The following is a 12,645-nucleotide window of genomic DNA, read 5'->3' as shown; positions in this document are numbered from 1 at the left end:
AGAATCCACCTGCAATGTGGGAGACCCAGGTTTGATCCCAGGCTTTGGGAAGGTCCCCTGGAGGAGGAAATGGCAACCCACTCCAGGATTCTTGCCTAGAAATTCCCATGGATGGAGGAGCCTGGCAGGCTATACAGTCCATGGGGTCGCAAAGAGCTGGACACGACTGAGCGACTTCACTTTTTATAGTATTGCTTTTTCCCAGGTTTTATTTAATGGAACAGTATAGAAAGTAGCCTTTTTGTCTGACTTTTTATAGGTAGTTATAAGAACATGTATCAGTTGTTTGTTCTTTTGGTTGCTGAGGAGTATTCCATTGTGTGAGTTTCAGTCAGGTCAGTTCAGTTCAGTCTCTCAGTCATGTCCAAGACTTTGCAACCCCATGAATCACAGTACCGTAGTTTATTTATCCTTTCACAAATTTCTGATAGATGTTTGTGTTATGTCCTCTATTTAGCTATTAGTAATAAAACTGCTGTCAGCGTTAGCATACAGATCTTTGTATGGACATGTTTTCATTTTTCTTGGGCAAATACCTGTGAGTAGGATTGCTGTATAATAAGTATATGTTTAACTTCCTAGGAAACTGCAGACTCTTTCCAAAGTGATTAAGCCATTTTACATTTTCACCAACATCCATATCTCCTTGACAATACCTGATACTGTCACTCTTTTTAGTTTTATACATTCTTATAGGTGTGTACTTGCATCTTGTGGTTTTTTTAACTTTGTAAATACTTTTTATCATTCATGTATTCACTTTTGGCTGTGCTGGGTCTTTGTTGCCGCCCTGGCCTTTCTGTCGTTGCAGCGAGCAGGGGGCTACTCTCGAGATGAGGTGCACGTGCTTCTCATTGCAGTGGCTTGTCTTGTGCAGAGCATGAATGCCAAACCACGTGGGCTCAGTAGTTGTGGTTCCTGGCCTCTAGAGCACAGGCTAAGTAGTTTTGGTGCATGGACTTAGTTGCTCTTTGGCATACGGGATCCTCCCAGACCAGGGATCTAACCCATGTCTCCTGTGTTAGCAGGCAGATTCTTTACCACGGAGCCACCAGGGAAGCCCCTTGTTGTAGTTTTAACATGGATTTCACCAGTGACTAATGATATTGAGCAAATTTTTATGTATTTATTTGCCATCTCTGTACTACATTTACCAAAATGTATATTAAGATTTTTTACCCATATTTCTTATATTGAGCTGTTTGTATTATTGGGTTGGAAGATTTCTTCATGTATTCAGGATATATTTATAGGTCTTCTGCCAAATACATGTTTGGTAAAAATACATTTTCAAATATTTTCTCCTAGTCTGTGACTTATCTTTCAGAGAGAAGTTTCTAGTTTTGATAAAGTTCAATTTATCTTTTTTTTTTTTAATGACTCATGATTTTTGTGTCTTATCTAGGGTCACAAAGATTTTCTCCTGTTTTCTTCTAGAAACATTAGAAGTTTAGTTCTTTTATTAAGACCTATATATATTTCAAGTTTTTCTATACAGTATAAATTAAGAGTAGAGGTTCTTTTTCTTGATGTGAAGATATTTGATTCTTTTACTGCCATTTGTTGAAAAGACTATCCTTTATCAATAGTCAGTCCACCAGAAGTGTATAGGTCTGTTTCTGGACTCTATTCTGTTTCATTAATCTATATGTACATTCTTACACCAACATCAGGCTGTATTGAGATTCAGTACATTCATTACTGTAGAGAGAGATTCCAACCAAGTTCTTTTTCAAAATTGTTTTGGCTATCCCAGGTTCTTTCCGTTTCCATATAAAGCTTAAAAGCAGATTATCAATTTCTTCTTCTTCCACTAAAAAACATAAATTCTTTTTTAAAAGCCTGCTGAAATATTGATTAGAATTGCACCAAAGTGCAAAGTCAGTCTGGGGAGAACTGACATCTTAATATTGAGTCTGGAAATCCCATGGACAGAGAAGCCAGGTGAGTTATAGTCCATGGGGTTGCACAAGAGTCAAGACTTAGCAACTAAACAACAGCAAATCCATGAATACTATATTTAGTTCTGCCCATTTATTTAGGTCTTCTTTAATTTCTGCCAGCAATGTTTTATAGTTCAGCTCTGTGTACATGTCTTATACACACTTTAAAAAATTGATCCCTAAGCATTTGATACTATTGTAAATATTTTTATTTCACTTTGCAGTTATTCATTTCTAGTACATAAAAATGCAATTAACTTTTGTGCATTAAACTTTTATCCTGTAGTCTTCTTAAGGGACACCTGTGGCTCAGTTGGTTAAGAATCTGCCTACAATGCAGGAACCCTGGTTCAGTGGAACCCTGGTTCATTTGAACCCTGGTTCAGTTTCTGGGTTGGGAAAGATCCACTGAAGAAGGGATAGCCTACCCATTTCAGTATTCTTGGGCTTCCCTGGTGTCTCAGCTGGTTAAAAATCTGCCTGGAATGTGGGAGACCTAGGTTCAGTCCCCAGAGGGGAAGATCCCCTGGAGAAGGGAACAGCTACCCACTCTGATATTCTGGCCTGGAGAATCATATGGACTGTATAGTCCATGGAGTCTCAAAGAGTCGGACATAACTGAGTGACTTTCACTTTCACTTTTTTTCATGGTCTTCTTAAATTTACTTAATAGTTTGAGAAGCTCTTTTGTAGTAACCTTGGAATTTTTCTTCATAGATAATCATATGGTCTTCAAAGAAAGCCAGTTTTACTTCTTTCTTTCCAATCTTGTGTTATTCCACTGGCTAATACTTTCAGTTACCATGTTGAATAAAAGTCGTGAGATCACATATGTTTGCCTTTGCTAGATTGGAAAAGGGAAATATTCAGTCTTTCACTGTAGATTTTTTGTGACTGCGCTTAGTCAGTTTGAGGATGTTCCTCGTTTATTAAGAATTTTTATCAGAATGGATTTCTTATATATTTCCCTTTTTTCATTTTCTCTTATTCAGTAAAATAACCCATATATTGCTGTGTATAATAATCGATATGCAGTGTTTCCTTATATGTACTTCATTTTTCTTTAAGGAAGATGAGCTAGGGGAGTGATAACTGAGTGGCACAGTGTTTCTTTTGGGGGTGGTAAAAATGCTTTCAAATTGACTGTGGTGATGGCTGCACTTACCTGGGCATGCATATAAACCATTGAACTATATACTTTAAATGAATGAATAATATGGTATGTGAACGATATGTCAATACAGCTGCTTTTAAAAAGGAAAAAGCAAAATAAATTATGAAAGAAGTTAAAAGATCTTCCTCTCTAAAAGGAACTCATGTGTTAATGTGTATTCCACCTATACATAGCACACACACACACACACACAAAATTTATTCTACAAACTTACTCTCCTTAGTAGATACAAGGAAACTGCAGTTATCCATTCTTTTTGAGTGAGCTTTGCCTTTCAAGTAATTTGCCCATTTCATCTGAGTTGCTGGATTTATTGGCATAAGTTGTTCATAATATACTCTTATCCTTAGACTCTATTGTGATGTGTCTTCTTTTTTTATATCTTTCCAGCTGTTTGCTTTGGATTTAATGTGTTCTTTTTCTGACTTCTTAAACTCCTAATATGAGTTGAGATCTTTCTTTTCTCATATAAGTAATGCTGTGATTTTCCTCTTAGTACTGCTTTAGTGTCACAGATTTGAGTGTTGTTTTTTTTCCCCATTTCATTCAATTCAAAATATTTTCTGACTTCTACTTTGATTTATCCTTCACTTCTGGGTAATTTACAAGTGTCTTATTTAATTTCTGAATATTGAGAGTTTTCCTGATAGCCTTGTATTGTTAATTTCTACTTTAATTCCTTTGTAGTCAAATATGTGTGTGTGTGTGTATGTGTGTGTATACTATATATATATATATATATATACATATATATATACTTTGTATAATTTTATCACTTTTGAGACTATTAAGAGCTGAATTCTGGCTCATAGTAATGATATAGTTTAGCAAATGTCCATGTGCACTTAAATGAATGTGAACTCTGCTGTTATTATTTGAAGAGTTCTATAAATGTGGTTAATTCAGTTGGTTGATAGTTTTGTTCAGATCTATAAGACCCTTGCTGATAGGTAAGGTTCATTGTTTGCTCATTTGCTTGTATTAGGTACAAAAACAATTTGAAGTGTCCAGCAATATGGGTTTGTCAATTTAGATTTTAGTTCCCCTGGTTGCCTATATCAGCTTTCTAGTGGGCACCCAAAAATTACAGTTCTATAGATTACCAGCTTTTCTCATTATTAAGTTGGGAGCAACATTCTCTTGTGGCTATCTCTATCCTAAGAAAAGTGAAACCAAGAGTCATTTTCAATTCTAATACAAGGGTGATTTGCCTCAGTTTTCTTACCTATAAAGCAGGCAGAACATCAAACCCCTTATGGGGTTTTTCTTAAGATTAAATAAGGTTGTGTGTATGTGTATACTTATATCTGTTCGTATATTTATCCCTTAAAACAGTGTCCTACACATGATGGGCTCTATAAAACTTCAGCCTTCATATTGCTTCTTGTGATAGGTTTCTTTGTTTACTGTCAGTGTTGGAATAACTTAAGACCACCACTATCAGAGAGTGTTGTTAGGACACTTCCTTTCTAACCAAATGTCGATTTCCTGAGTTGCTTTTCTAATAACCAAATATAGGATATGAACTAATAGTGTTCACAGTTTAGAAATAGATTTAAACAAATTGACACAAGTTGACTAGATTATAAGAAATCCATGAAATATACTTCTCTGGATTTCTTAAAGTCAGAAATTTTGTCTTTTTTATGGTCACTTTAGCCAATAGTGATTTCTTCAAACTTTTTATCCTTCTTCTTAGTGTTATAGATCTCAATTTAAAATGAATTCACCTTATAAATATACCTGCATAATTACTTATCAAGACATTTCAAAATGTCAAATATATGAATTTTATTAAAAGAGCCTGCTTCCTTTTTTTCCCCTTCTGTATCTAAAGGCAACATCAGATGCTGACCTGAAAGAGCATATGGTTGGAATCATCTTCAGCAGGAGTAAACTGACTAACCTACAAAAACAGGTTGGTCAATAGTCATTTCATAATCTTCATCAGTTTTGTTTTTAGGGCATAAAGCATTTTCCAAAATTTATGGAGGCTTTTTTATGCTGACTCTTTTATAGGTCCTGCAGAATGTGTCTGCCTTTTTCTAGAGAGAAAGGAGTATGTTGGCTACCTGCATCACTTTAAAGACTTTGTTATGAATGTTAACTTTCTTACCTTGCTGCTCTTTGTTTTTCTCATTTTCAGGTAGATTGTTTCATTTTGGTGTCAAATACCCAGTTATATCAGATTTCATTTGCGTTTCCTGTGTTCCTTTCCCCTTTGTTTTTTTTTTTTGTTTGTTTGTTGTTTTTTTTTAAATTATTCTGCTGAGCAGTTATAATGTTAACTAAACCAGTGTTAGATATTTCTAATTATTATGAGATGGTATAGTAGCACTAGGTCATTCATGTGATGGGAATTCACTTCGGGAATACCTAAATAACATAAAATTAACCCTTTCGAAGTCAAATAAAATACTGACTTTTGAATTAGGTTGTAAATTGGCCCACTATTTTAACTTTCAACACCTTAAGTCATTTTTAAATAAATCACATAAATTTATTTGTGCTTTATCTTTTTAACAGCATTTTATTGACTTGTAGAAGCTACCGGTTGTAAAATGTGCTGTTATTTTCTGTCACTAAAAAAAAGGAAATTGCTGCCAATTAAATTATGAGTTGTATCAATTACAAATCACAAAGATGCCTTAGAAGTGATTAAATATGATTTGTTTTCATTTCATGTCTTAAACCACAGGCAAGGGAATTGGTAACCAGTATAGCATTCATTTCTATACTAATTGATTTAAATACTCAGGTTTTTAATCGTCGTTTTCCTTAATTGTTTTTAAGATGTGTTAAGAGAATGGTATGATGGAGAATTAACTGGGAGGAGGAGTATTAAATTGAATATCAACTAATATTCTTTTTTTTTTTTAATTAGACCTTACAAATACACTTTTACATTTTCTTTATGTTGCCCTTGAACAGGTGTGTGCTCACATCGTCCAGGCCATTCGCATGGAAGCCACCAGAGTCCGCGAGGAATGGGAACATGCCATATCAAGCAAAGAAAATGCCAATTCCCAGCCCAACGATGAAGATGCCTCCTCTGATGCCTACTGCTTTGAGCTGCTCTCCATGGTCCTGGCCTTGAGCGGCTCCAACGTAGGCCGGCAGTACTTGGCCCAGCAGCTGACTCTACTCCAGGACCTCTTCTCACTGCTCCACACCGCCTCCCCACGCGTCCAGAGACAGGTGACTGCACATCTCCTACCTGGAGGCTTATTTTGTTACTTTTTATTTTTAATTAATTTGTTTATTTTAATTGGAGGATAGTTACTTTACAGTATTTGTGATGGTTTTTTCCATACATCAACATGAATTGGCCACAGGTATACATGTTTGAAACATTGTTAAAAATTATTCTAACAAAGAGAATCAGTGTTTCTTGTTTTTTGGGGGTTTTTTTTTGTTTGTTTGTTGGTTATAGCATATTTTGGTTTTTGGATTGTGTTTTAACCCCATTTTTTTCTTTTTGACTCGTTATAGTGAGAATATGGAAGAACAAAATATGTTCCATTTTAGTAATGTGCTATTGTGATAAATAGTATTCTGCTACTCAGCCTTATTACCTTAAAATATATAATGACCAAGTAAGAGATGTGTTTTTTTCTTGCTGCCCTGGAGTGGTAGTCATTTGAGAAATTAAATCAAGCTTAAATCGTTTCTCTGCCCTCAAAACTTTTGGAGTCATAGAATGGCAGCTGGACTCAAAAAAAAGAAAAAAAAAGAATACTTTAAATAAAACACTGATCTTTTTTCAAAAAGTTGAAGTATAGCTGATTAACAATGTTGTGTTAGTTTCAGGTGGACAGCAAAGTGATTCAAGTCACGTGTACAGGTTATCTATTATTTTTCAAGTTATTTTCCCATTTAGGCTATTGCAGAATAATGAGCAGAGTTCCCTGTGCTATACAGTAGGTTCTTGTTGGTTATTTATTTCAAATATAGCTGTGTGTATATGTCAGTCCCAAATCTTTAAATAGAATGTTTTTATTTTTCGTACCAGGTGACTTCCTTACTAAGAAGAGTTTTGCCTGAAGTGACCCCTAACCGTCTGGCCAGCATTATAGGAGTCAAGTCTCTCCCACCAGCAGATATCAGTGACATTATTCACTCAACAGAGAAAGGAGATTGGAATAAGCTAGGTATCTTGGACATGTTTCTAGGATGCATTGCCAAAGCACTCACAGTGCAGCTAAAAGCCAAAGGAACCACCATCACAGGAACAGCTGGCACCTCCGTGGGCAAAGGAGTGACAACAGTCACCCTCCCGATGATTTTCAATTCCAGGTGGGTCATTGCATTTGTTTTGGTACAAAAATAGAACAGAGTGAGCTACTGTTTGAAGGTTTCAGACACTTCAGATTCCATCTTGTTTGCTTGTTTACCAGAAATAGAAGCCATAAATGACTGACCTGTGTGTGAAAGAGAATGCTGTGTATAATAAAAGTGTCTTTTCAAATTAGTGGAGAAAGAAAAATTTGCTGAGTATATGATGTTAGAATACTTCCTAAGTCAAAACAAAAAACTATAGACCCTCTCACCATGTACACAGTAAACTTGAGATCAACTGAAACTTCACATATTTTTGCTTTTAAACTCTACTAGGACAAATTATAGAACATTTTTGTAATCATCAATTTGAGAAGATGTCCTTAAATAAAACACAGAACCTGAAGTAACAGGGAAAAGACTCAGAGGCTTGGCTACATAAAAGTGAAAGTTGTTTGTTTTTAAAATACAAACAACTGACTTGGAAAAAAAAATATTTAACAGTTAGTGGGCAATGAATTATTTGTCATAATATTAGAAGAATGACTACAAATCAGTGAAAAAACAAACAACCAATACAGATTTCTGCCAAGAATAGTCAGTTCAGAGAAGAAAAATTACAAATGCCAGGACTTCCCTGGTGGTGCAGTAGTTAAGAATCCACCTTCCAATGCAGGGGACGTGGGTTCAATCCCTGGTTGGGGAGCTAAGATCCCACATGCTGCTGGGCAACTACTGAGCCTGCAACTGCAAACCCACGTGCTCTGGAGCCCACGTGCCACAATGACAGAGAAGACTGCATGCCACATCTCAGGGTCCATGTGCCGCATCCAAGACCCAACACAGCCAAAAATTATTAAAAATGCTTAAAAAACTACAAATCCCAATAAATAAAAGGTGCTTCAGTGGTAGTCAGAGAAATGTAGATTAAAACAATAGTGAAATATCTTTGCATTGGCAAACTGACATCTAATTAAATTGCTAAAACCTTTTTGGATGTCAGTTTGATAACATCAGTCTATTTAAAATCTGCATATCCTTTGACCTACCAGTTTTACTTCTGTAGAACTGTTTCTCTCAAAAAACGCTCATACAGGTACAGAAAGATATTGAAGAGGGCTGTTTATTACAGAATTGTATATAGCAGCAGAAGATTAAGGACATCTGGAATAATGCTAAAGAAGGAGCCTATTCATGACATTAAGCACCAGAATGTTACAAGTGTATCCCTTCCTTGGTGAGCTGAACTAAATGGTAGTAGATAAGTCACATAGTTGACATATTCTGGTGCAAGCGCTTATCTTTATGTGGACTGGTAACAAATAGTTTGTGTTTGTGGATCTATTTTGAATGGTACTGTTCCAAAAGATGTATGCAAAAATAATGTTTGATATTTATAATAATAAACAATGAAATACTTGAAAGGGAACATATATCAGAATAGCTACTCTCTTAGAGTTGAAGAGATAGATTAAGAGTAATATTGTGATTAATTTTCTTTTAAAATGCCCTAACCAATTGAATCATTTTAAATAAGTTTTTGTCCTATTCATTTGTAACTACTACTGGTTGGTTTACAAATGCTGACTTTTCTTTGCAGTTACATCCGTCGAGGTGAGAGTCATTGGTGGATGAAGGGCTCCACTCCTACCCAGATCTCAGAGATCATCATTAAACTTGTTAAGGATATGGCCGCAGTAAGTTCCCAGTAGAAACCTGATTAACAAAACAAGTAGTATAATCATTGTTCAGACAACATTCATGTTATTTTGCCTAATTCACAAGCCCTGTTTAGTAAGTTCACTATCACACACTTTGTCTTTTCAGTTGGTGAAAAATTTTCCTTTTGTGTAAACTGTGTGCATTTCAAACTTCCCAATTAATTTGCTTGAAAAATATTTCCATAAGTCTTCCAAGACTTAAAGCTTAAAAACAAAGTATACTCTTTGAACCCTACAAAGCAGCCTGAGTCCAAGACTCTAGCCAAGAAAAGGCCTTTTTCAGTGTGAAGTTTCTCAGTCTTCTTCTGTTGTCACGGTTTATTGAATGTCCTGTACTGCTGTCCAGGTTTTGCTTTTGTGGGGAGATCCAAGAGTGTGGAGGAAAGGTAGTTACTTCTCAGAGTGCCTGGCTCTCTTACTTCCAGAAGTCCAGCCCGAAGAGGGCAGGACACTGTGGATGGTAGATCCTGAGAGGTGGAGTAAACGGTAAGCATTTTGGAGGAAGAGGAATTGAAGTTGGAGCTGTGCCTTTAAAGATTGATAGCACATGGATATGAGATTAGTAAGTGTGTTCTGGAAAAAAATGAAGTTCTATCACTTTTCCAGCAGCATGGACATTTCCTCAGTGGGAGAAATGGAGAATGTTTTCAGTTCTCAAATAGGCTTTCTAAGTATGTTCACTGGATGAACATATTTAGGAAAGATGTTTGGGAATACCAAAATTCTATAGTAGTGACATGTTGATGTTCAGTAAAAATCAAGTTAGCAAATTAAGGTAGTTGTAATTTAAATCCACTTATGCTCTTGGGTTCCAGTAATACTCCTCTAAAGCAAATCAGCTTAGATGTATGAATTCTATGTTAAATAACAGGGTTTAATGATCAAAATGTCTCAGTCATAGACACCTTAGTATTTGTTATGTTTTTATCTAAATGTAAGGTGAAATGCCCTTGAATTCTGTAGGAAAAAAGTTCAGTTCAGTTTAGTCACTCAGTCATATCCGACTCTTTGTGACCCCATGAATCGTAGCACGCCAAGCCTCCCTGTCCATCACCAACTCCCGGAGTATACTCAAACTCATGTCCATCGAGTCGGTGATGCCATCCAGCCATCTCATCCTCTGTCGTCCCCTTCTCCTCCTGCCCCCAGTCCTTCCCAGCATCAGGGTCTTTTCCAGTGAGTCAACTCTTCCCATGAGGTGGCTAAAGTATTGGAGTTTCAGCTTTAGCATCAGTCCTTCCAGTGAACATCCAGGACTGATCTCCTTTAGAATGGACTGGTTGGATCTTCTTGCAGTCCAAGGGACTCTCAAGAGTCTTCTCCAACACCACAGTTCAAAAGCATCAGTTCTTCGGTGCTCAGCTTTCTTCACAGGCCAACTCTCACATCCATACATGACCACAGGAAAAACCATAGCCTTGACTAGACGGACCTTTGTTAGCAAAGTAATGTCTCTGCTTTTCAATATGCTATCTAGGTTGGTCATAACTTTCTTTCCAAGGAGTAAGTGTCTTAATTTCATGGCTGCAATCACCATCTTCAGTGATTTTGGAGCCCAGAAAAATAGTCTGACACTATTTCCATTGTTTCCCCATCTTGGGAACCTAAATTTTTACATACTTTTCTTTTGAATCATCTAAATAGTAATTAGAGGTTGAGTTTATAATATGGTTGTACAGGATTTTTAAAGTATGCCCTTTGATCTAAAATTCCACTAGCAAAGTTTCTTTTTTGGTGAGGAATGTTAAAAGAACAGAATTTTCTGCTTTGATTATACCTAATCTGGTTGCTTATCACATTATTCTGTCCTGCTCGTTAGGGTCATCTGTCAGAAGCGTGGTCGAGAGTGACAAAGAATGCCATTGCGGAAACCATCATTGCCCTGACCAAGATGGAGGAGGAGTTCAGATCTCCCGTGAGGTGTATTGCAACAACTAGGGTAGGCTTCCTTGATTTGGTCGGCATTGTTGTTGCCTGTTCTTTTTCCTTATAGGTTTAAACAAATTTAAATCAATAAGTCAGCTTAATTTACTTTTTTAAAAAATTTACTTTATTGAATATAGTTGATTTATAATGTGTTAATTTCTGCTGTGATTCACATATAAATATATTCTTTTTCATACTCTTTTTCCATTACAGTTTCTCCCAGGACATTGAATATAGTTCCCTGTGCAATACAGTAGGACTCTGCTGTTTATCAGTTCTCTGTATAGTAGATGGGATCTTCTAATCTCAAATTCCCAATCCATCCCTTCCCCACCTGCTTCACTTTTTTATTTTCATATCAAATATTGTATTTGTTGAAAACGTATGAAGGGTTTTTTGTATTACAAGCTAAGTATAGTAATTTTTAATATTCACTGTTATGTGTTCTTTGTCATTTGTTTTTGTTATTTTTAAGAGAGCTAAGGGTATACTTCCCTCATAGCTCCACTTGGTAAAGAATCCACCTGCAATATGGGAGACTTGGATTCAGTCCCTGGATTGGGAAGATCCCCTGGAGAAGGGAAGGGCTACCCACTCCAGTATTCTGGCCTGGAGAATTCCATAGACTGTATAGTCCATGGGGTCTCAAAGAGTCAGACACAACTGAGCGACTTCCATTCACTATTAATTCAAGAATATACTGATTTTGTAAAGGATATACTGATTTTGTATTACCTATATGTCAGTGTACTGTGTTTCTGATGATGTTTCCTGATAACTTTAGTATCAGTGTGACACTGTGATAGACTGAAGATCCTTTAAAGACAAGGCCCCCACCTGCCTCTTCCGTAATAGAGCCCATAGCCTACTTACTGAGTATGTAGGCCTTACTTTTAAAGAGCAGAAAGTGTGCGCAGGGCACAGTGGGGCAGAGTCTCTTAGGAAGTGAGATTGCATCCTTCAAATGAGAGATCTACTGTAGATCTTAACCTACCTAGTATCATGTCCCATATATTTCCAAAAGAGATTTGACATTTCCTTGAAGCAGGGTAGTGTGACAGCATTAGGAAGAAGTAAAAACTGGTAGAAACTGCCTAAGCTGATCCTCAGAAGTCTGAAAAAGAATATACTTGTATTTCCCTTGGGCAGAAAAAGCCAGTTGATGCCAGGTTGCCAGTGAGTGTGACTCTGGGACCCTTTCCCAACACACAGGCTGCACAGGTTCTGCAGTTGGCTCTCACCTTTGTCCTTGCACACTTTTCTTCTGGTTTTTCTTTCCCTGCTTTTCTTCTCTCTTTACTCCACGTCCAGTGACACTCATTTGCACTTCTCAGCGTTGAAACATTTGAGTCATTTTCTGTTTTTCGGTAGTGAAGTAATATTCTATGTAAAAATAAAGCCTATGCTTTAAGCCTCAGAAAATTCTAAATTGTATTTGAGGACAGTTTTCTAAACCTTGTAAGATGTTGACTTATTCCTGACAAAGTGTGTCAAGCCTGGCACTAGGCTGTTAGGTGTATACAGAGATTTCTGAGAGTCCCTTACCTACCCTACTTCTCATGGGACTGAAAAATTCAACAGCCCTTTCTCCCACCTTCCTTAG

General features: G+C 36.6%; 1 protein-coding gene across 23 annotated transcripts in view; it reads left to right on the top strand.

Annotated features, from left to right (window-relative positions):
- MYCBP2 (MYC binding protein 2) overlaps positions 1-12,645 on the top strand; it is a 273,135-nt gene that overhangs the window by 247,471 nt on the left and 13,019 nt on the right. For all 23 annotated transcript variants that reach the window (XR_011259486.1, XR_011259485.1, XM_069601843.1 and 20 more), the window contains 5 exons: positions 4,955-5,035; positions 6,049-6,315; positions 7,130-7,413; positions 8,996-9,092; positions 10,936-11,055. Coding sequence is in view for 21 of the 23 variants with exons in the window: in XM_069601843.1 (XP_069457944.1) it covers positions 4,955-5,035; positions 6,049-6,315; positions 7,130-7,413; positions 8,996-9,092; positions 10,936-11,055 (849 nt within the window). In the remaining 2 variants the exon portion in view is untranslated. The remainder of the gene's footprint in view (positions 1-4,954; positions 5,036-6,048; positions 6,316-7,129; positions 7,414-8,995; positions 9,093-10,935; positions 11,056-12,645) is intronic.

Source organism: Ovis canadensis, chromosome 10 (genome assembly GCF_042477335.2).
Source record: "Ovis canadensis isolate MfBH-ARS-UI-01 breed Bighorn chromosome 10, ARS-UI_OviCan_v2, whole genome shotgun sequence".
NCBI lineage: Eukaryota > Metazoa > Chordata > Mammalia > Artiodactyla > Bovidae > Ovis > Ovis canadensis.
This window is presented reverse-complemented; position numbering and strand designations above follow the sequence as displayed.